Source organism: Microcebus murinus, chromosome 2, assembly GCF_040939455.1.
Source record: "Microcebus murinus isolate Inina chromosome 2, M.murinus_Inina_mat1.0, whole genome shotgun sequence".
Classification (NCBI taxonomy): Eukaryota; Metazoa; Chordata; class Mammalia; order Primates; family Cheirogaleidae; genus Microcebus; species Microcebus murinus.
The window spans coordinates 95,124,089-95,149,338 of record NC_134105.1 but is presented as its reverse complement, the minus strand read 5'-3'; the positions used below and the strand labels follow the sequence as shown (position 1 = coordinate 95,149,338).

The 25,250-nt window shown below is 43.3% G+C and overlaps 1 protein-coding gene across 1 annotated transcript in view; it reads left to right on the top strand.

The window, feature by feature from the left end:
- The first annotated feature begins 1,953 nt into the window (after window positions 1-1,953).
- Window positions 1,954-25,250, top strand: part of VTCN1 (V-set domain containing T cell activation inhibitor 1) — a 70,406-nt gene continuing 47,109 nt past the window's right edge. Inside the window, exon 1 of the mRNA XM_012761833.2 lies at window positions 1,954-2,053. Within this exon, the coding sequence (XP_012617287.1) occupies window positions 2,022-2,053 (32 nt within the window). The 5' untranslated portion in view covers window positions 1,954-2,021. The remainder of the gene's footprint in view (window positions 2,054-25,250) is intronic.

The following is a 25,250-nucleotide window of genomic DNA, read 5'->3' as shown; positions in this document are numbered from 1 at the left end:
AGGCAGAGGACAAAACCATGGAGAACCCCATCAGCTAAGGAAGAGGGTTTGGGCACAAGGCAGGGGGGGATCTTGGAGAAGAGAGGCTCTCCAGTGCTAGAGAGCTCAGTGTTCCAAGACCCTCTCTCTCCGCACATGCATACATATACATTCAAGTTTTGTCTGTTGCTCTGCAATGATTTTCCACATTATTTTATGGGTATCTCTCTTCAGGTTTTGGAGTTAGGACCAGAGCACTCTGTTTGCTTCTCCAGAGAAGGCAGAATGCATTTAGCTCTCTATTCTTGCCATATAATGCCTGTCTGATGGCCAGTGGGCTTCTCCAGATGTCCTCCTGACAGGAGCTGCCCGCTGGTCACTTTCTCTCTTACTCAGAGGCATCTACGCCAGGTTGTCTTGGTTTTCCCTCTAGGACCTTCCTTAGACCTTCCCTTAGTGATGATGCCAGGCTGGAGGAGAGAAACCCCGTGGCTCTGCTCCAGGTGTCTAAGGTGGGGCTGTTCTCTTTAAGGTTCATCAGGGGGTTGGGCAGCGTCCCTGTGCCTTTGGTCAGAATTATGGAAACCACTGCTCCCATCACCCTCAGCTTCCCCAGGCCCAGGAGGAACAGGTCAGTGCCGACACTTCATAGGTTCCTGGGTGCCGCCATTTGCTTACTGTGGGGAAGGGAAGGCACATGGGCCCCTCTCACTTACTCCTCACTCCTACCCAGTGGGAGGTGCTTTGAAGAAAGGTGAATTGATATTCCCAAAGCCACATGATTAACTAGGGATTAACTAGGGACTAGTTGCCTCACTTCCCAGAGGCAACCTAGAAAATCCTTTTCCTCGAAACCAAACATCAGCTTCCCTGCTCATGTTCATCTGAAGTCACCAGTCATGTGGCAGGGGTAGGGGGACTCCACAGGCCACAAGGACTGCTTGGGAAGGATGTGGACCTGGCTTGGTTTGGCTGTAAAGATTCTTCCCCTGCTGTCTCCCCACCACCACTCCGTTCTCCCTTCCTACTCCAGTTTCCCTCCAGGTGGCTCCCACAACCCATGTCCCAACACTAGGGTGGTTCTGTGGAAGGCCCAGGGCAGCTTTGCTGTCAATACAATCCATCTGCATAGCTAGTAAGCCTCACAGCCAGTCAGGCCCATTTGCAAAGCGCTCGTCGGGGGTGTGGAGGGACCCATACAAGAGAGCAAGGTTATGCCTTGAGAAGCGTCCTGCCCTGTTGGCAGTCTGACTGCTGAATGAAATGTCAGACACGTTTTTGCTAACCCACTCAACTTCAACAGCAATAGCTTCTATGTAATGCACATTCGGTGTCTTTTGGGAGTCTCAAAAAAAATTATGAGGCGGGAAGGGCTGGCCCTCTCACCCTCCCACTGAGATGAAACCAGAAGGGATTTGCCAGCCAGCCGAGCATCACTGGGGCCCGAGGTGAGCTCAGTCCTGAGTGACAAACTCAGCAGTCTTGTAATGTTCTGCTCATGGCCTTTCTGAGGTCCCTCAGCATGAATCACCTCTGTGAGAGACCCCACCAGTGGTGGCCCAGTCTCCGTCTGGGCACCATCTGCCAGCAGGGATGGGGACTCCTGGTCCCCCAGCTTCCTGGCACAGCCTGACATTTTGAGCTGTTCCAGTCCTTTCTTATTTTGAGATTAAATCTCCCTCTCTAGAGCTCCCTTCCACAGTCAGGAGGAAAAGACACATGCTGAATACCACCCCTGACGCAGGGGGCCTGGGAAACCTTTTCCTCCTCACTTTCTTGCCAAGGTCAAGGCTGGAAAAGCAGCTCAGAACCCCTGGCTTCACTGGCTGGCTGGGAGCAGGCAGCCCCCGTGCCTGCAGGGAATTCTGCCTGGCTGGCTGCGCCGTTTCCTCATACCTCAGCTGTACCCAGTGCACGTACCACTCCCGGCCTGAGCGCACTATTTAAGGCCAGCGCACTGGTGAGTCACAGCACCCAGAAGGACAGCAGCAGCTCCTCACCCAGCACCCAGCCACGCCGTGGGAAAGAGCCTCCCCCTCGCCATGGCTTCCCTGGGGCAGATCATCTTCTGGAGGTAGTGTACTCTCCTCTCTGCCCGTGCAGGTGAAGGGAACAGGGGTGAGGTCTTTTGGGGGTGCTGAGCACTGCTGGGCTGTCCCATAGGGCCCCACCTGTGCCCTTATCTGATCCAGCATGGAGCCAGCAGAAGCCTGGCCAGACAACAGCCTAACTGGACTGGTCTTACCATCACACCCAGCCACTCCGGGCACCTGTTCAGGGATAGGGAGGGGTTTGGTTGGTGGCCTGCAGGGAGAGCAGGCACCTCCCGGGGGAAGTTTGGACGGGGTGGGGGGGTGCCAGGCTGGGAGCTCCCCTGAGAGGTAAAGGCTCTGAGCACTGTGGAGGCACTGAGCAGGGTGGCATGGAAGGGATTCAATGACTGTAATGAGGGCACCCTCTACACAGCCAGAGGATGAAGGAGGTGAGCATGCTTTGACTCTTCTATGCAAGTATGATTTCTCAGTACGGCTGAGCAATTCACACCAACACCCCTCCCTGCCCCCCAGCTCAAGGCTGGGGTTTCTCATCCTCCTGAGAGCTCCTTGGAGAGGAGACTTTGCTGCTGCTGCTGCCTAACTCCCCAGAGAGGAAGAAAGAAGCAAGTCCCCTCCCCTATCTTTTGCTTTTCTCACTGAGCTACATTCTAGTTGCCTTTTCCCCCTCAGAACAGCATTTACACTCCTGGAAGGAAAAAGATGAAAAGTGAACAGTTGTCTTGAAATAGATGGTGATTTAATGTCAGTCACAGCCCAGGAGAGATTTTAGGAAGACTAATACTTGTTGGTTCTAGAGGTTATTTGAAGGGCCAGTCCTGCAATTTCTATGTATCTTTCCCAATGAGAGGAAGAAAAGAAGGGAGGGCTGAAGGGAAGGCAGGAGGAAAGGAAACTTCAGATTAACAATAAAAAGTTTGTGTAGGGACTGAGAGAACAATATCACTTCCCAGAGGCAACCTAGAAAATCCTTTTCCTCGAAAACAAACATCAGCTCCCCGCTCATGTTCATCTGAAGTCACCAGTCATGTGGCAGGGGTAGGGGGACGCCACGGGCCACAAGGGCTGCTTGGGCAGCACTCCCCTTCCTGTGCCTGGCAGGACACTGTGCTCCATCAGACGCCTGGAGAAGCAACGGGTGGTGGGGGGTTTCCATCTAGGCTTTCCTGCCCTGAGAGATTGTCCCTAAGAAGCACCTGCCTCAGAGGAGCTAGTGTTTTTTGCACTAGGTGCCTTAGAGCAGCATCTCCTTAATCCTCACCACCACCTTGTGAAGGTTCGTTATTAACTCAGAGAAGTTCAGTCATTTGCTCGGGGCCACGTGTAAGGGGCAGGGCCACTGTAAACCCGCTGCATCTCGCTGGGAAACCGCAAGCTCTCTCCCGGTTTCACAATTGCCCTGCTCCCACCCGTCCCAGCTCCCCCCTACCCCAACCCCATCCCTCCAGCCTGGGTCCCAAGGATGTGAAAGACTCCTCATGCACAAGTGGCTCTGTTGTTCCAAGGACGGACATGTGGGCTCTCTAATAATACACTACAACCAGCCTGACTGGTTTTGCTGGAGGATTAGCAGGAGGTGGGTGTTCAAAATTCAGAGCCCCCACCCTTTAGAGACCCACTGGAATCAACAGAGGCTCCTCTTGTTGGCCCCAGCATGACTCCTTAGCTATTCATGCTCTGCAGTTGCAAAGGCAGTGACCGGCCTCAAAGGTAGCAGATCCTTTGTGCAAAGAGGCCACCAGGAAGAGAGCCAACGGGTAACTTTAGTGGGGGACGGGATATCGAAAGCTTGTCCCAGGGATGCATGTGGAGCCCACCTGGGGGAACTCTTGGCCGTAACAACCACTCTTCCTTTGCCATAATTTCCTTAATTCATACAAATGCCTCTCATCGAGGTGGTCACCACCCAGGGATTGTGGGAAAGCTCATGAGAGGGGCTGCCATCCTCAGTAGACCCAGCGGGTTATTCTCTTAAATAGTTACCAGAGAGCTTAATTCCTTAAGACCTCGCCCTCAGAGTGCATGCTGCTCAGGGATGGAATGCTGGTGTGTAGTTTCTGCCATGCCTGGCCTCCTTGGCACATGTAGGAGCTATGTGATCTGATCTCTCCTCCTTCTTCCCATCATGGCTGCCAACGGCAGCACCATTCACCCAAGGGGCATTTGTCGAGTGCCTGCTAGGAGTCCCAGGGTAGAAAACCTTTGCTCTGAGGACGTTAAATTCTAGTCAACAATATTAACTAAGCACCTACTATGTGCTGGATATTGCACTAAACACTGGAGAAAGATGACTAAGCTGCTGTGGGTCAGAGCCTAATGGGGGATAAAGACTCCCAAACAGATAATTCCAGCACACCATTCAGAAGTCATGAGACAACAAACACTGGATACAATAAGCACAGCAGCACTTCCTTCATTCAACGCTTTGGGAAGGTTTCCTGAGCCAGGTGATGGCTGGACTGCATCTTAAAAAGTGAGTTAGTATGATCCAAGTGAAGAAAGGTAGAAAGGGCAGTCTAGGTAGAAGAAACAGAAAAAAATAAAATAAAATAAACTAGGCCAAGTGCTGTGGCTCACACTTGTAATCCTAGTACTCCGGGAGGTCAAAGCGGGAGGATTGCTTGAGGTCAGGAGTTCGAAACCAGCCTGAGCTCTACAAAAAATATAAAAATTAGTCAGGCGTGGTGGTACAAGTCTGTAATACCAGCAACTTGGGAAGCTGAAGCAGGAGGATCACTTGAGCCCAGGAGTTTGAGGTTGCAGTGAGCTATGATGATGCCACTGCACTCTAGCCAGGGTGACAGAGCAAAACCAAAACTCTGTCTCAAAAAATAATTATAATAAATAAATAAAATAAAATAAAACTTATGAACCAGCACGATGTGTTGGAAAGCTGCAAGATATCCTGTATTATCAGCATGATGTGAAGTTTGAGGCATGAAATGCTGAGGGATGAGGCTGAGAGGTCACACCAGACCATGCTAGGCCTTGTTTACCAGACTCCTAACTAGGAATGTGTTGCTGGTGATGAGTCGGTAAAGGCTCTCAAACAGGGATCCTGGCAGTTTTTATCCTTAGATGGGCAGCAAGACTAGAGGCAAGGAGAACAGTTGGGAAACGGCAGTAGTCAGAGTATGAAGAATGATAAGAACCTGAAATAGGGAATGACAGTAGAGATCCAGAGGAGGAAAGTGGATTTAGGAAACATTCAGGACTTAAAATTGGTGGTATTTGATAAGTGGTTGCAAGTAATATTTGATAAGCAGGCAGAGTGGTGCAGAATAGGGTAGATGAGGCAGAGCTGGAGCCTGCAATGACTTCCATGTTTCTGGATTGGGCGGAGTGGTTTGGGGGAGAGGGAAGAGAGAAGAAAGATAATTGATGTGTTGAATTTTAGATTCCCCCAGGACCTTGAGAGGGAGCTGCTCAGGGGGCAGCAGCAGGCATGAGGCTAAGACTGGAAGAGGTCAGGGCTGGGGATATAAATCTGAGTGTCAACAGCTCACAGGCAGGGGACGGTCATATGGGTGTCTTCTAAGGAGAGCGCATGGAGGGGAAGGAGCAGGAGCCAGAGTGGAGCACTAAGAACACCAACATCCACAGGTGGACAGAGGAAGAGGGGTTAAGGCCACAGCCAGAGGATAGGAAGAGGCCGGAATAGAGATTTATAGATGTCAACAAAGCAGAGTTCCATGCTGGTGCTAGCACTGTGGCTAGTGTTCCATGAGACTCTGCTCTGTTTCATCTGAAATCACCAGGACAATGGGATTGATGAAGGCATGTCATAGGAAGGAAACGATTGGGTAGAGAAGGAGTAGGAATCTTTCTACCAGACAATGAGGGAGACTAGAACAAAGGAGGCTCAGGGAGGTTGCTTTGGAATTTTGGTTTCCCATTTCCCCTAAGTTTTCAAACTGGTGCCTGGCTCAGGTAACTCAGACCTTGATGGTCACAGAAAACAGTGCTTGACAACACTATGAAAGCTTGTCTGGTGAGAAAAATCTTACCTGGGACTACACTGAGGAGATCTCAGCCCGGGCCATGTTGACACTTCGGATACCTCTGAGATAAGAAAGGATGGGCCCACATTTTCAGCCTCCCTGAGCCTGTAAAATCTTAGTCTTTAGAGCCTTCAGATACATCCTATGAACAGAACAAGAATCTGGAAAATGAGATAAATTGTACATTGGAAGAAAGACTTAAATAGTTGGCACCTGTGTTCCATCAGGGGCACATTACTTTCTGAGCACTATGCTTCCCTGTCTCCACCTTTTGCAATGCTACACATTTCAGCTCAAATGCCACTTCCACTTTGAAGTATTATGGGATCTTTCTAGTTGCCATTAATTTCCCCCTTTATGTTCACAGCCAGCTGTGTTGATGAATATCTGTTCCTGGTGACCATCTATGTCCCTCCCCAGGGTTAGCGTCCTCAGGGTCTGGACGTCGTGGTGGGGAGACAATGCAGCTAGCACCCCGGCTGTGCTTCTGGGCTCTGCAGTCAAACTGCCCGGGTTCAAGTCCTGTGCCCCTTATGAACACTCTTCCTGTCTATAACATGGGGCTGACAATACCTAACTCCCAGGGCTGTGTGAATGACATGTGATAATTGTGTGCCTGGCACATTCTAAGAGTTTCATAAATGTTAGTTATTGCTATAGTCACTATTTTTAACTTCCTCAACAATGCCCAGTACATGGTTGGCTCTCTATAAAAATCTGTTAACTTCAATTCTGCAATTCCACTGCTCTTCTGTCCCTGAAATAGATGCTGTAGTGAAGGGATACTTTGGATCAATTGCCTCTAGGGTCTCTTAATGGAAGTTAACTTTTCCAAACCTCTGGAAAATATTCCTAGGGTTTTCCAAATTCCATAAGTCCACCCCACCTTTTGTCATGAGTCTGAGACACACATCCTTCTCTAAACCGGAGGATGCTAGGGTTTAGACTCCTTTTTAAATGTCTGGCTCTGTCGAGCATTAAAAAGTAGTGGTGAGGAGCTTCAAGGTGGGTGAGGTAAATCCGGGAGGTCCTAGTGTGGACCAGCTCAGTGTCTACATCTCTGATGAGGCACTGCTGACACCAAGAACAACAGCCTCAAGGGGCAGTTGGAGCTAAGCAACTATGACCAAGCACTTGGTAATTAGCTAAACTGCCTCACATCCCTAATTATCTCCATTTCACAGATGCAAATGCTGAGATAAGATAATTTGCTCAGTGTCTCCCAGCCAGCAAAGGGCAGGAACCAAGAAGTTACTATCTAGTCCTCCACACTGACTTTTATTAGAAAATTACCTTTTTAATCAGCTCTGCTTATGCTCCTGCCATTTAAAGGAGAACCTCTCATTACTGGCAAAAACTCACTTCCTCAGTGACCAGTGACTGCAGCAGCAGAAGAGTTCTTAGCAGGCCAAAGAGGGGGCTGTCCCTGGAATTCTGGAGCCCATGGTGGTTGGTCTGTGCTGTTTCAGGACGCTGCTCTAGATGAATGAGCACAGAAGTAAGAGGAGGGTGAAGCCCAGCAAGAACTATATGCTTTCAGAGCTATAAAAATTCAAAAAGTCAGAACATCCATCATTTTATTGATGGAATAATCAAAATAAAGTATGCAGCTTTCCCGAGGGTCATGCATCAACAGGACTTGTTGATGATCTTACATTGCCCAGAGACCCTAGTTAAAAACTGTTGAACCCCAGCAGACCACGTGTTACTCAAGCATCAAGGATCCCCAAACCTAAAAGACCAAAACTTCATCCATATTTAACTTTGACATAGGAAGACGTGGAAATAATATGGGGAGTAGAGTTAGTCTGTGTATGTGCTCCAGCTCTCCAATTCCTAGCTGAGTGACCTCAAGGAAGTTACTTAACCTCTCTGTGTCTTCATTTTCTCATCAATAAATTGGGTGTTAATAACAGTACCTAGCTCATAGGGCTGTTGTGAAGATGAAATGAGTTAATACATGTAAAGAGCTCAGAGCAGTGTCTGGTATATAGTTAGCACTTTATGTGTTAATTACTCACATAAATTATTCCCTCCAGTGTTTTCACAGAATAACAAAATGACTTAGGGGGAGGGAGAGGAATGACAAGCCCAACAATAGCAGCTGGGTTTAAGGAAACTTTGTGTCCAGAATCTTCTGAAATTCCAGTAGACTGGAGATATCTTCTTTCTAGACCTTGTTCTGTGAACTGTGGGAAAGCACTCTGCCACCTGATGTGGTGAACTGGACGGACTCTAAGGCCTCCCCCTGTCCCAACTCTGTACTCAAAGTGTGATCTCCTGACCAGCAGCACCAGCTTTGCCTGGGAACTGTCAGAAATGCAAATTCTCATGTCCCCCACCCAGACCTACTAAATCAGAACCTCTGGGGCTGGGGCCCAGCAATCTGGTTTACCAAGCCCTCCAGGTGATCCTGAGCCATCCTGAAGTTCAAGAAGCACTGTCTCTCTGGGCTCCTCTTTCTTCAGGAAAAGTGCAAGGATTTAATGCAGATAGATATAAATCTCACCTGTGATCATTTATCATTCCACATTTCTCTTTAAGAAATGTGCTAAAGAGCAACAGATGGGTCTTGATGAAAACAAAGGAAAAACCATGAAGTTTCTACAGTAAGAAACCCAGGTTATATTTCTCTTCCACAATCCCAAACCATCTGCCTGGGATGCTTCAGATTTACTATCACATCACTTCCAAATGTGCTCCTCCGACTGCCAGTGCAGCAGTAATGGGAAACAGCAAGCAGTTTCTCCTTTCTTTTTCTGCAGATTTATAATGAAAAATTTCATAGAATAAAAACCATGAAAGATTTGAGAGACAAAGAGAGCATCCATAAAATTTAGGGGTATTGAATTGTCTCTTTCGGCTTCCTATCTTGCCTCCTCATTGTGTTTTCTTGGCATCTCCACCCCCAGAATAGCCATTTCACTCCTCTCTTCTCTCCTCAATCCTCATGCAACCCCCATCCCTTCTCCCTACCCGTCTCAGATGATTATCTTGCTTCATCCCTCACTGAGAAAATAGAAGCCAGCAGACAGGTACTGCTTCATCTTTTCACTTTCAAAACTACCTGCTACACTGCCCTTTTCCTCCCCTCCCAGTCCTAGAGGATTTGCCCAGCTCCCATCAAAGGTCAACCCCTCTGTGCCTGGAGCCATCTCATCTCCCAAGTCATGAGCACTTCCTCCCACTGGCATCATAAATCTCTCCTCCACACATCTATTATCCCAGTTGGCATGCAACCCGTGTGTCGGGATTTTCTATCTTAAAAGAAAAACCCTCTCTCAGGCTCACAACCCGTCCAGCTACCCACCCCATTTCTCTTTCCCCTTTCTCAGCAAACTGGCTGCAAGTGAGTGAGGGATGGTGTTCGTTTCCCAGCGTTGTAGACGGAGTGTGGTGTGGTGGTTCCCAGTGCAGACTGGAGTCAGGCTGCCGGCGTCCATGCAATCCCAGCTCGACTACCTTCTATCTGCGTGGCCTTGGCCAAATTATTTACCCTCTCTGTGCCTGATTCCTTGTCTGTAATTTGGGAATAATATTAGAATCTACATCATAAAATTGTTGCGAGAATTATGTGAGCTAAGACATATAATGTGCTTACCAGACACTTGTTGTAAACCACATATTCTTCTATTATCATTCTCTACTCCCATTTACGCCAGTTGGATTTTGTTCCCACTGTACCAAGATATTGCTCATCAATGCCTCTCATCACCTCCATGCTGCCAAATTCAATGTTTACTTCTCTGTTCTTATCTTACTTGTCTTCACAACAGCATTCAACACAGATGTCCCTGCTACCTCCTTCTTGAAACATTTTCTTCTCTTGGTTTCCATGAGACTACCTTCTCCTGATTTGCTGCTTCTCCCTCTCACCCTGTACACTGGTCTAGTCCCTTGGAGTTGGCCTCTGCTTCTCTATACCTGGTCTGATTATAGCAACTTTCCTCCTTTGCTGCCCCACCAGGCTCTGCAGGCGGGACCTGCCTTTGTTATGAGGACATATCCTTTTATTCACTCACTATATTTGATGATTGACTCTACTGTTTGCCAAAAGACCTCAGGGTCTAAGAACAGAATATAACAGCATAGGGACAATTGTCCTTTAAAGCAGCTGGCATAAGCTTCATAAAGTCCTACGACGCATAATAGGGTAAGTCATGTAATAGCAAGTGCTGCGTGGGAAGGAACTTCTTTTAGAATCCAGAGGAGCCCCAGCCATACACCCTTAAAGCCTGGCGTTTCCAGACGGGTCTTGGCAGAAAGCCCTGAAGCAGGATAGAATTAGCCCAGGAGTTGCTCCAGGCAAGAAGCTGATCTTTGATTTCAGCTTCTACCTGTCCAGAGAACACGCTTTCTTCTTCCTTTCTTTTTAAGAGAAACCAAGTCTTGGGGATTCTCTTTGCAGCTAATACAGAAGAAGCCAGACTTGATGGGGAAATCACGGTGTTATTCTAATGGCCTTAGATCAGGGGATCTTTATCATGGCAGTTTAGCAGAAGCCAGCCAAGTTTTCAAGCCCTGTGCTGTGGTTACCTTTGCCTTGGGGCCAGCTCTGTGGGTGCTTCCCTGTAGAGGAGCTCTGTCTCTTGGGAACTTACTCATGCCAGCTCCTTCAGAAGGACAGTATGCAAGGAATGTTGGGGCTGGGCTTGCAAATCGCTGCTGGCCTGGAGCCTAGGAGCAAGGCTGCATTTGGGAGTGGGATGGAGGTGGGAAAATGGGGGAGATCAGGACTCCAGAATATCCCTTACACAGAGGGATTCCCCAGCAAACCCTGGGGAGGAAGAGATGCTCCTCAGTTACCCTGCCTTTCTGGTCAGCTGCTCTGTGATGCTGCTGCACTGGGAGTGTCTCCTGCAGGCCAGGCTTTGCCTGAAGGCCTGGACAGAGGGATTCTCTTGGACAATGACTCTAACTTCACCCTCCACCAGCAGGCTGTTGAGGGGCTGTTAGGACAGTGTCCTAAGCCAGAGTAGGAAGACATTTTCCCACGGACACAGCTTTATAAATGGGAGCTAGAGGCCCAAGTTAGCCCACAAAAGTGCATTCCATACTGTAATTGTGATTGTTTATTATAGGACTGTTTTCCACTATTTTCCTTTCCCATTATAAATGTACAATATTTTTGGAACATCGGATTTCAACAGGTTTGAGGCCTGCGGAGAAAGGTAATCATCATTTATAAATAGTGTTGCTATATGAGCCTATTCCAAACTTCAAATAATCAACTTAAACACAAACTTTAGAAAGCAGCATTGGGTGTAGGAAATGCCTGTAGGTTTGGGGATCTATGTAGGTGGGCAACACCTGGGTGAGGTGAGGAGGCAAGGCGGCTCTTCAAAGGGTAATGCTTTACCTGTCCCTTAGGTCTTTGATTCTCTCCAGCTCAATGAGGAGGCCAGAGGGACATAATTTGTTAACAGCAAAGTCCTGGCTGGAGGTCATTTTCTCCTTGACACTACCCTCCCTCCTAGAAAGAATGAGGAGGTGTGCAGTGAGATTTTCTCAGAGGACATTCTGGTATAGACTCAAACTGTAATGAGTAACTGGGAGGATTTTGTGTACATGCATGTGTGTGTGTGTGTGTGTGTGTGTGTGTGTGTAACAGTATAATAACAACATTTAAGGAAATTTTGAAAAGAGAAAGCCAAAAGTCATCCATAGTTCTATCCTTGTAAATGACTACTTTTTTTTTTTTTGGTGTTTGCCCTTTTCAAACCTATCAGGGGTTCACAATGTCCCCGAGAAAGATAGGGTCCCCTGACAGACTGTGTTGCAAGAGATGAGAAAAACAAAAACAAAGACACAGAAATAACAGTTAAGAAAGCTGGGAGGTCAGGGGACCACCAGCAGTCCAGTGATAAGGTGGTGGTGACTGAACCCCAGCACTTGCTTTTTATTCTCTTTGGCATGTTGCAAAATACAATGATCTCATGTGAAAAAATCATGGGATACAATGATCAAAGATTTTGGGGCTCCTCCCAAAGTCACAAGGTGTCCTAGCTAATTTCCTTCTCCTTTCTAGAAGTGAAAAACACATAGTTCTTCAGTAGGTACAACCCTTTTGATCAAGGTAAACTGATTTATCCCAAGCTCAAGCTATGTACATGGATCTTTAATGTCAGTAGCTGCGACCCATTTGATCAAGGAACAAGGAAACTACATGCTTCCCACTGGGAGACCAGTTTTACATTAACTGAAGCATTGTTGAGAGAAAGGGAGAGAAGGAACTTGACCCAGGGTTCAAACACTATGGAAGCCTTGAGACCCTTCTCCTGGGCTGACACATTGCAATCTACCTCTGCAGCCGTGAGAAGTTTTCATGTCAGGCAGCCCGAGGCTTTTCATACACGAGACCCCTTAGGCTCTGAGGTTGGAGCATGCTTTGCTGTACCCCCAGATCGCTGATATATGTCCCCCAACTAGGCAGTTAACATCTGCACTTATTTCAGGCTTCTGCTCAGGCAATTCCTTCACCTTGTATCTTCTCACAGCCTCAGACATAGCATCCCTAAGTCCTAGTGGTCTTAACCCCATCACAAGCCCAACTGCAAATAATTTTTACTTAATAATTAATATAGTGTATGCTTACATATACATTGCTTTTTCCATCAAAACTTCATGTATTAAAACTAAATTTTAAAGCAACTTTACAGTTAAAAGAATCCTGCTTCTTAATACTGCAATAGTTGTAATTCTATATAGTAATATGCATTTTGGCCCTTTTAGTAGATTAGGTAACACAGCCCCAAGGCCTGGTGAGATTCCCCCATCTGCCTTTCAGAGGTTCTTCCATTCTGCTTAACCTGTCGTCCAGTTCAATCTGGGCATAGAGTCCAAGTAACACATATAACTCAAGCACTTAACAAGCTTTGTATCTAACTAAGACAGAGGTTCCCGAAATGAGTTCTGAGACACTGATACCACAACCAAGTTTTCCCCAGAGGAGTTCTGTAGTCACACAAATTTGGAAGTGCTGAACAATATTAGGTTGGACCGGATGACATTGCCAATGCTCAATTGTTGTTGACCTATAAAAATGGTAATTTCAAATGGCTCAACCTAATATATATTCCTCTGGGACATTCACTATGGATATTAGCATATTAAAGGCTTTGAAAAAAATCCTATCTAGTTAAAGAAATCTCATTTATTATAATTGACCTAGTGTTATATGAATGTAATCCTTTAAAAAATACTGGTTATTAATACACATCAGAACATCTTTGGGAAACTAACAGCTGAAGTAATTACAAAATAACAGAAGCCCTTTAACGTGGGAGCCCAGTGGCAGCATTAGGCCTGTTTTCACCGTCCAGACTGGACACAGACGCTGCCCAAGCACATGCCCAGGAATGCCCGTCCAGCTTTCATCTCCAAAGTCGTTATATTTTTCAGACCTTCTGCTTCTTCAGTAATTCTTCCTTGATTAACCTTGTCCCAAATTGGCATTTCCATAACTAACCTATGCTCTTTCCTCTCTCATAAAAGTGTAGGGAGGATTCATGGGGAGGCATTAATGGCTCACCTCCTATTTCTCAAATGACATATACTAAATAAACACAGGTATTATTTTGACTGCCCTCTCATTGTTGTCATGATTAATTAGTTTATCTTTTCAGGGTGTTATTATCTTCTCAGTTTATAGGTGTTCATTTAATTTGCTTACAGCCACGAGGTGAGTTAAGGGGATCTGGATGCAGGGAGCAGATGCAGCACTGGTTGCCGGTGCCTCTGTAGAGAAGGTGGACACTGAAGGCACACAGAGCCAGAATGTGAGCTAACTTTTCTGCAGCCACTGGAGCCAAATGTCCAAGACAGGGAACGGGAATGTTGGATGGGGGTACATTCAGAGTGCAGTGGGACTCTACATCCCCAGTGCATCCCCCCCCTTTTTTTTCACTTCACTGGCCCACTATCTGGAATTCTTTTCATGAGAGAGCCTTTAACAGGAAAGTCTGTGGTTCACTTGCTACCTAAGTGAGGGTCGGTAGTATGAGCAACTTTAGGGAGTGCAGAGGCATTTTGGCACCACTCTACAGATCTGGTCATCTAGCAGTTGTTAGGTATGGGGAGGAATTGCTGTGATACTTCAGGAAAGCGGAAGGTGAGAGTTGAAAGGTAGGGCGTGGCTTCCCAGTGAGAGCACAGAGTTAATTTAATTGAAGTGGTGAATTATAGCTGGGTGAGGTTGAAGTGACATTAAATGGGGCCCTGACAGTTTTATGCCCCTGCAGTGGGGAAGGCACTGCCCAGAGTGAGTGTGCCTATAAAAGAAATTCTGGGACTGTCAGGGACATTGTATAAACACATGTTACCAGGAAGGGTGAGAACAAGGCTTTTGATCTCTCATGATGTAAATGGAAATAAAGCGCTTGACTTAGGCTCACTGAAAGAGCAAATACCAGTAAACTTTCAACAGGCCTTGTCGTCTTTCTGATCCTCACATCTCCTTTGCCATTTATCTGTAAAAGTCAAATAATCCTCGTAATATACCCTAAGTGCTCTGAAAGCAATGAAAAATGGGAGCGGCATGGACATTTTTACTTCTTTTCTGGTGGAATAAGGATGGGAAGAGGATGAGATTTATAATCAGTGGGGCCTGATTTGACATCCTTTCCGAATTTATTGTGTGTGATCCTATGTAAGTCAATTTCTCTGAGGCTCTGTTTTTCCATTTGTTAAGAAAGGACAATAAATGAACCTCTAGAACCGTGCAGAGGACCAAAGGTGATCAAGTGCCAAAGATGATCATGGCAATGACATTGATGGGATGCATAGCTCTCTTACATTAACAGGCACATCTACATCTTTAATTGACAACTGCCTTGCCCACTGGAATAAGATAACAAAAAAATAAATAAAAAATAAAATCCAGAACCCATACACTCTGGGCTTTAAAATAGGCAGAAGTCTTAAAAGTAATAATCAAACATTCCCCACTGTTCATTTCTCTGAGTTCTGCTTCCAGAGAGTTTGTGTGTATCAGGATGTAGCTTCATGTTTTGGATCTTCTGGCCAAGAATTTATGTCACATCTGGAGTCAGCCTTCTCACGGGGTTGCCTCACAGTCTTACAACCTCATAATCACACCCTACAATGTTGAGCTCATCTCGTGTGCCAGCACTCTTCTATGAGTTATGCGTATGTTATGAATTTATTTAACAAATCTTTATTGAGCATCTTCTAGGAATGTTGCATGTATTATTTATTTGGTAAATATTGATTGAACATGTACCATGTACCTGGCACCATAAATCCTAGGGTGACAATCATGAATAGGGTACAGGGCCTGCCATCATTTACAGCACAGACTAGAAGGGGAGACAGATAAACACACAGTTACAGTACAGTATGCTAAGTGCCACCACAGGCTAGGTTCAGAATGCTTTGGAATCACTTCTAATCCAGTCTTAGCGGTGATGATGGTGGTAGGGTATGGTTAGAGAGACTTTCTGGGGCAGACTTTCAGGTGGATTCTAATCTGAGTAGGAATTAGCCTAGACAAGCAAGGAGAAGCAGGAAGAATATCCAGGCAAAGGGAAAGGTCTATGAGGTGAGGTAGGAGTGGGAGGAAAAACAGGAAGGCAGTGCAGGGACCAGAAGTGGTAGTTGGAGAGATTAGCATGAGCCAGATTTGATCTTCTCAATAGCAGAGTAAGGTGGGTTACTGATTTTGCAATAACCTGCAAAATCATCCTCCTGATTTTGCAGTTCAGTAAATTGAGGTTTGGAACTGTGTGAGAAAGTGAGGGGGGATGTTTAGGAGATCAGGACGTGTATGAAACCAGCAGGTGAAATCAAATCATTTTTGAGAACATCAAATGAGCAAAGGGAGATGAGGTCAGGAGGCCACTAGCTCATGGTAGGACTCTGCTAAGCCCACAGGGCCCCTTTCTGACCATTTTCTCCCAGGAATCATCAATTTCACTGCTATCCATCATCACAACAGTTTAATATAATATATGCAAAAGGAACTGAAAATGAAATCCATCTGCCTCCAAAATCTATATCTTTTTCTAGCTTAGAAAAAAAATTGTTTTATTTTCAATGTAAAGCTTGTTTGGAGTAGCTGCGGAAGGGGGTTGCCTGGGCTGGTGCCAAGGTGGCTCTTATTAGGCAAATTAGCTTAGGTCCAAGGGAGAAGGTCCAAAGTAGCTACACTTTGTCAAGAGCTCAGGAAACTGGCTTCCCAGGAATCTCAACGCCAAAACCCAAAATGTCATATTCCACTACCTTTCTTTGAAAGACTTGAAAAGTAAAACTCTGACGTTTTAGTGAAGAGGAATATCAGTATGAGAAAGAGGGTGTTTTGATATTACTTGACTCTTTGGAGAGGCCAGAGGATTTTTTTCCTTAAAGAGATCCCCCAAAACTTCTGTGCTTAAACTGTAGAATAAGACTAAAACCTTGAAAGCTGTTGAATACAACTAAAACTGAAAAAAAAAATAAGTCTGGCTATATTTTCGCATATTTCTAGGTTGATATTTTCTAATAGACAAATTACTAGATCAATGGAATATTTGACTTTTATAGACTTAGCAAATAAGCACTTATAGTTTCACTAATACCCCAACATAGTCTACTTACCTTAACAAATGTGTTATCTGAATGCAAATGCTGATTTTCTGAGGCAGAAAGTATGGGAGCTACAAGAGAATCTATTTAATTGTGTAGAGGATCCTGCTAGTTTCACAGTTTATCCCTAAGGCAAATACAGTTGTAAAGAAGTGAGTTGCAAGAAGGTAGCTTTCATTAGCATTCCCCAAAGGTATCAAACTGTGAAGGAAGCGTTCAGTATATCTGAAAAGTCTAGGGGCTCCAGGTGGTGCTCATCTGGGCTCTGAAACTGAGGCTCCTCTCTAATCATTGCCTGGGGCAGCTTGTGAGCAGTGTATTGAGTTATGAAGAACATGTTTGCTCACTTAAATGAAGAAAATCAAGTTATCTATAATTTCTGGTACATATTCACTTGGGTACTGGCTCTTTCTATGAGAACTCTACCGGAAATGCAAACCATTGACCCAGGAAACTATTCTAAGTTAACAGCTTTATGGGAGCATCACACTGAGAGATGCTTGTTTGCCCATCATCTAAAAGAGAGTTAGATCAAACTCTGAAGAAAAAGAAAGCTGTGCTTTTGGGTTTTTTAAAATGTGTTTTCCCTTGTTTGTCTAACAAGAGTAATATTGGATCAGTACGGAAAATTTGGAAAATAAAGAAAAGCATAAAGAAAAAAAATCTATATCATTCCTAACCCAGAGATAACGACCATTAATATTAAAAAGTAGTCAAGATCTTGGCTCTTTGAGGAACCAGAAGGGCTTTTTTTACTTAAAGAGTTCCCCTAAAGCTGTAGGATAAGACTAAAACTTTGAAAGCTTTTGAATACAACTAAAACTAAAAAAAGATAATTAATATGTTGTAGTCTTTTTTTGTGTGTATCTATGCAGTTAGTAAATAGTATAATACTGTATATATTATTTCAGAAATTACTTTCCACTTACTGATTTTTTTAAATTTCAGAATATTATGCAGGTAGAAACATTTTGGTTACATATAATGCCTTTGCCTCACCCAAGCCAGGGCTACAAGCATGTCCTTTCCCATACAGTGCACACTGCATCCATTAGTTGTGAGTTTACCCACCCCCACCAACCTCCTCGCACCTGACCGGCACCCAGTGAACATTACTTCCATGTGAGCACCTTAGTGTTGATCAGTTAATACCAATTTGATGGAGGGTACATGTGGTGCTTGTTTTTCCATTCTAGTGATACCTTACTTAGAAGGATGGGCACAAGCTCTATCCAGGATAATAAGAGGTGCTAGTTCATTGTTTTTTTGTAGTTAGTGCTATTCTATGGTATGCATATACCACATTTTATTAATCCACTCATGTATTGATGGGCACTTGGGTTGTCTCCATATCTTTGCAATTGTGAACTCTGCTGCCATAAACATTCAAGTGCAGATGTCTTTATATAGAATGTATTTTTTTCCTTTGGGTAGATGCCTAGTCGTGAGATTGCTAGATCAAATGATATTTCTATTTTTATATATTTGAGATATCTACAAATTACTTTCCACAGGAGTTGTACTAATTTGCTGTTCTACCAGCCATGTAAGAGTGTTCCTATCTCTCTATATCCATGCCAGCATTTGTTGTTTTGTGAATTTTTGATAAAGCCCATTCTCACTGGAGTTAGGGGATATCTCATTGTGGTTTTGATTTGTATTTCCCTAATGATCAGAGATGTTGAGCACTTTTTTATATGTTTGCTGGCCATTATTCTGTCTTCTTATTAAAAGTTTCAGTTTATGTCCTTTGCCTACTTTTTGATGGAGTTTTATTTTTTCTTGTTAATTTTCCTGAGTTTTATATAGATTCTTTTTATCAGCCCTTTATCAGATGTGTAGAAAGCAAATATTTGCTCCCATTCTGTAGGTTGTCTATTCATTCTAATGATAGTTTACTTGGCTGTGCATAAATGTTTTAATTTGATTGGGTCCCATTTATTTATTTTTGTTGCTGCTGTGATTGCTTTGAGGGTCTTCTTCATAAATTCTTTTCCCAGGCCGATGGCTATAACAGTTTTCCCAACATTTTCTTCTAGAATTCTTAAGGTTTCACACCTTAGGTTTAAGTCTGTTATCCATAATTAGTTGATTTTTGTGAGAGGTGAGAGGTAGGGATCCAGTATCAATCTTCTGCATATGGTTATCCAGTCTTCCCAGCACCATTTATTGAATAGGGACTCTTTCCCAATGTATATTTTTGTTTGCCTTGTCAAAGATTAGATAACAATATGAGGATGGTTTTATATCTGGGTTCTCAGACCTGTTCCAAAGATCTATATCTCTGTTTTTGTGCCAATACCATGCTGTTTTGGTTACTATAGCCTTGTTGTAAAGCTTGAAGTCTGATAGACTGATGCCTCCCAATTTGTTCTTTTTTGCTTAAGATTGCTTTGGCTATACAAGGCCTTCTCTGGTTCCATACAAAGTATAGAACTATTTTGTCTAGATCTGTAAAGAATGATGATGGTATTTTGATAGGAATTGCATTAATTCTATAGATCACTTCAGGTAGTATGAGCACTTTAACAATATTGATTCTGCCAATCCATGAGTTGGTAGGGTTTCCCATCTGTTTACATCTTCTATAATTTATTTTCTCAGTGTTTCATAGTTCACCCTATATATGTCTCTCACCTTCTTCATTAAATATTATTCCTAAATATTTAATTTTCTTTAATGCCATTCTAAAAGGTATTGTGTCTTTGATTTGATTTTTAGTCTATTATTAGTGTATATTATTGCCATTGATTTGTGTGCATTGATTTTGTATCCTGAGACTTTACTGAATCAATTTGTCAATTCCAGGAGTCTCTTGGTTGAATCCTTGGGATGTTCTAGATATAATATCACATCATCAGCAAAGAGTGAGAGTTTAACCTCTTCTGCCCCCATGTGGACACCCTTAATTCCCCTCTCTTGTCTGATTGCTCTGGCAAGGACTTCCAGCACTATGTTAAATAGAAGTGGATACAGTGGGCAAACTTGTCTGGTGCCAGTTCTAAGTAGGAATGCTTTCAATTTTTCCCTGTTCAATATGATATTGGCTGTGGGTTTATAGTATATGGCTTTAATAATTTTATGTATGCCTCATCTATACCTATTTTGTTAGAGTTTTTATCATAAAAGTGTGCTGGATTTTGTCAAATGCTTTTTCTATGACTATTGAGAGAATCATATGATCTTTGTTCTTGCTTTTATTTATGTGGTGAATTTCATTTGTACATTTGCATATGTTGAACCATCCTTGCATTTCTGGGATAAAGTCCACCTAGTCACGATGAATTATTTTTTTGACATGCTGTTGAATTCCATTTCCTAAGATTTTGGTGAGGATTTTTGCGTCTATAGTCATGAGAGATTTTGGTCTGTAGTGTTTTTGTTGTTGTTGTGTCCTTTCCTGGCTTTGGTATCAAGGTGCCATTGGCTTCATAGAATAAGCTGTGGGAGGATACCATCCTTCTCAATGTTGTGGAATAATTTCTACAGTATAAATATGAGTTCTTCTTTGTAGGTTTGGTAAAATTCAGGTGTGAATCCATCTGGTCCAGGACTTCTTTTTTCTTTTCTTTCTTTTTTTTTTTTTGGAAGATTTTTAATTGCTGCTTCAATTTCTGTGCTTGATATTGGTCTGTTCAGGAATTCTATTTCTTCCTGATTGAGCCTAGTGAATTCATGTGTTTTTAAGAATTTGTCCATTTTCTCCACATTTTGTAGTGTTTGGGCATAGAGATTTTTATAGTATACAAAGATAATCTGTTATATTTCTGTGATGTCTGTAGTGATCTTTCATTTTTCATTTCTAATTGAGTTTATTAAAGTCCTTTCCTTTCTAGTTTTTTTTTAGTCTAGCAAGAAGGCTGTCAGTTTTGTTTATCTTTTCAAAAAACCAACTTTTGGTTTTATTAATCTTCTGTATAGTCATTTTGTTCTTGATTTCATTTAGTCTGCTCTGATCTTAGTTATTTGTTTCTTTCTGCTAGGTTTAGGATTGATTGGCTCTTCCTTTTCCAGTTCCTTGAGATAGTTTATTAGTTTGTTGATTTGTGAACTTTTTGTCTTTTGACTATGTGCATTTAAGGCTATTAGTTTTCCTCTCAGGAGTGCTTTTGCTATACCCCACAGATTTTGATAGCTTGTGTCCCTGTTATCATTTAGTTTGAAGAGTCTTTTGATTTCCATCTGGATCTCGTCTTTGACCCAATAATTGTTCAGCAATAGATTGTTTAAGTTCCATGACTTTGTGAAGTGGTGAATGTTTCTGTTGGAATTGATCTCTAATTTTATTCCACTGTGATCTGAGAAGATACATGGTATAATATTTTTTTTTAAATTTTGTTGAGATCTGATTTATGACCCAGGATGTGATCAATTTTAGAGAATGTTTCATGAGCTGATCAGCAGAATGTATATTCAGCTTTATATGAGTGGAATGTTCTGTAGGTGTCTGTTAGACCCATTCGTTCTAGAGATCTGTATAAGTCCATTGTTTCTTTGCTTATTTTCTGCTTGGAGGATCTGTCCTGTTCAGTCAGTGAGGTGCTGAAATCACCAAATACTATGGGATTACTGTTTATCGTGTTATTTAGGTCAAACAGGATTTGCTTTATGTATCTGGGTGCTCCTGTGTTAGGTGGAAAACTATTAAGAATTGTTAAGTCTTCTCGTTGGATTTTTCCCTTCATCATTATATAGTGACCATCTTTGTCCTTCTTTACTTTTGCTGTTTTAAAGTTTACATTATCTGATATAAGCATAGCTACCCCAGCTTTCTTTTGTTTCCATTTGCCTGGAAGTTTGTTTTCCAATTCTTCACCTTGAGTCTGAAAGCATTTTTGTGGGTAAGATGTGTTTCCTGGAGACATCAGATACTTGGCCTGTGTTTTCTTAATCCATTCAGCCAGTCTTCAGTGGACAATTCAAGCCATTCACATTTATTGAGAGTATTGGTATTTGGGGTATATTTCTCTTCCTATTGTTGGATAAATTCTTATTGTTTTGTTTTACCTCTTGAGCCATTGTGGAATCACGGTTCTGGACTTTAAACTCTTGAGTGATTTTACTTTGGTGAGTGTCTATTGTGCTGTTCAATGTACAATGCAGGTCTGAGTACTTCCTGTAAGGCAGGTCTGGTCTTCACAAATCCCATCAGCTATTGCTTATCTGGGAAAGTCTTTGTTTCACCCTCATAAATGAAGCTTAGTTTTGTCAGGTAACGAATTCTAGGTTAGCCATTCCTCTGTTTTAGAAGATTGAGGCTGGGTCCCCAGTTTCTTCTGGCCTATAAGGTTTCAGTTGAGAATCTACAGTTAGTTCAGTAGGTTTTCTTTTGTAGGTTATCTGCTGTTTTTGTCTTACTGCTCGAAGGATTGTCTCTTTCATGTTTACTTTGGCCAGCCTTATAACTTAGTGACATGGTGATTGCCTTTTCACATTGAGTCACCCAAGAGTTCTGTGTGCTTTTGTACTTGGATATCTAGATTTCTAGCCAAGCCAGGTAAGTTTTCCTCCACTATTCCAAGAAATAGATTTTCAAGCCCTTGTGTATTTTTTTCTTCTCTCTCAAGGATGCCTGTAATTCTTATGTTTAATCCCAAATTTCTTGTATGTTTTGTTCATGTATTAGTTCTGTATTCTTTTTCTTCATTTGATTTGTTTAGCACCTAGGCATTATCTTCAAGCTCTGAGATTCTTTCCTCTGCATGATCCACAGCTTTCCACTGTGGTTTGTAGTTCCTTGAATGCCTCTTTCATTTCCAGTATTTCTGTTTGGTTCTTTTGTAAAACTTCAATTTCTTTAGAGAATTTTTCATTCATTCCCTGTATTGTTCTCGTGGCTTCTTTGTGTTGGGTTTCTATTTTCTCTTCAATTCCATCAAATTTCCTTACAATCCATATTCAGAATTCTTCCTCTGTCATTTTAATCATTTCATTTAAGTTGATGTCTGTTGTTGGAGATCTAATGATTTCTTTGGGGGGTGACTTTTCTCTCTGATCTTTCATGTTTCCTGTGTTCTTTCACTGATTCTTTCTCATCAGACTACTTGGTCAAGAACTGGAGTGCTGGGACCGGTTTATGGCCCTATCTCCAAGTCTCTGGGGGTCATTCCTTGACCATGTGGGGGAGAGGTATGCTGGTCCTGTATTGCCTTCAGGGTATTTTAGCAAGTTGGGTTATCTCTGACCTGTTGTCTTCACCTCTTGCCAATGGAGACTAGTTAGTTTGGTCCCCAAGCTTAAGCTCCCAGCTGGTGGATTGCACTTGTGGGTATGACTCCACTGCCCTCTAATAGCTTGAGATGAAAGGCACTATGTTAAGCTATTGGGTTACCCTCTCTGTTGTTGATTGTAGTTTGCATGGAGAAGCCTATTATGAGGTAATCTGATGTCTCTGTGGTAGGCTCTGGTTCCCTGGATGGGATATACAAATGCCCCAATCTTTGGAAGGGGTCTTGCCACTCCTGAGCATTATTTGGACCCTGTTCCCCCTTATAGTGAGGATAAGGGCAAGATAGATTGGAGCTGGTACATGCAAGCCTGGGTGCATGTGCTTCTGTGGTTGCTTGATCTGCTACTAGGGGGACCCACCAATATGTTATTCAGGGCTCTTTCACAACACTCGGAGGGCTCCTCCTGATGGGAGGGGTCAATTGGTGCAATTGCTGAGGTCTTTGGACAGGTATATCCTTCCCTGTCCACAAATCCCAATGCTGGCGGCCAAGCGAACCTGGAGAGCAAGCCCTGGAGTTATGCTCTTATTAGATGACCAAAGCTGGTCCAGCAGGCTTAATCAACAGGCTACCAACTACTTTTCAGCACCAAAGCCCTGCATATTCATGTCAGTCACAGAGAAAGTGGCTTTTCTCACTTCTCCCCACCTCCAAATGTGGAGTCTGCTGTGCCCAGCGTGAAAGTGCCTGGGTTAGGGGAGGGATGTTGCCTGAAAGCGCTGCACACTGCAGTATCTCCAGGCTGGGGACCCCATGATGGTGGCCGCCCACCCCTGGAGAGCTAGCATTGGGGGAAACCACTCAGGAGTTGGCAGACGCCAGTCAGGTAGACTGAATCAACAGGCTGCCAGCTGTCATCTCTGCAATCACAGTCCCTCAGTCTCCTGTCTGCTTAGCAGAGGATCCTGCTCTTTTTGTCCCACCCTGAGCCAGCCAAATCATCAGCAGTTTCCCAGGGCAGAGCTCACTTTTCAGCGTTCACCTTCTGTGCTCTGGTCCTGGTGACCACCAGAGGTGAGGTGCCTGTCTCCAAACTCCCTTGCGTGATTCATGGGAAGTAACCACTCAGGCCCTCTCTCACCCAGGGCGGTCATAGCACAGAGCACTGGAGAGTTCAAAATGACTCCCACTACTGTCTTCTCTTCACAGAGCCTGTCGTTCTGTGCCACGATTTTGCACTGACTTCAGGTGCTTCCCTATCTGGGTGCACACTGTTTCTTTGCATATTCACAATGCTGTTCTGGGGTGAGTGATCCACTGGTGTGTAGCCATCTGAGTTCTTCACCTCCTTCTCTGGGAGCAGTGAGCCAAGAAGCCACCACTATCCGCCATTTTTTCCTCTCCCACTTATTAATTTTAAGAACATTTCTCACAATAAAATATTCTTCTATAATATTATTTTTTATAAATGCATAGTATTGCCACTAATGATAAACCTTAATTCACTAGCTCAGTTCCCTATAGTTGGACATTTAAGTGCCTGCAATTATGTGCCACAATGATTGCATTAATTTTAATCAACTCTATAGATAACCTTGGAAATGCATCTGTTGATTCTTTAAAATGAATTCCTAGAAGTGGAATTACCGGAACAAATTGGCTTTGCATATTGTAAGCCTTCTCATATACATGGCCAAGTTGTCATCCTCTCTCCATCTAAAAGTTGTACCAACTCACATTCCTACCAGCATTTAGACTTCCCAAAGCAATAATTTCTACTTAAGCCTTTTTTCAGGAGCAGCACTAACCCCTGCCAACATTTTGAAGAAAGCAACAATTTTTTTGTCTAATTTTCCCATCTTTTTCAATATTTGACACGTTCTGTTTTATTTCTTAGCCTCTTTTCTCTTTTTTCCCCACAGTTTTATTGAGGTATAATTGACAAAAATTCTATCTATTTAAGTTGTACAACTTGATTTCATATACATATACATTATGAAATAATTACCACAATCAAGTTAATTAATACATCTATCACCTCACAGTTACTATTTGTGTGTGTGTATGGTGAGAACACTTAAGATCTACTCTTAGCAAATTTCAAGTGCACAATACAATATTATTAACCTTAGTCACAGGCTGTACATTAGATCCCCAAAACTTATTCATCTTATACCCGTAAGTTTTTGCCTTCTGACCAACATCTCCCCATTTCCTTCAACTCCCAGTCCCTGGCAACCACCATTCTCCTTTCTGCTTCTATGAGTTCAACTTTTTTAGATTCCACATATAAGTGATATTATAAAGTATTTGTCTTTCTGTGTCTGGCTTATTTCACTTAGCATGATGACCTTCAGGTTCATCCATGTTGTCACAAATGGCAGGATTTCTTTATTTTTCAACGATAATATTTCATTGTATATATGCACCATGATTTCTTTATCCATTCATCTGTAGATGGATGC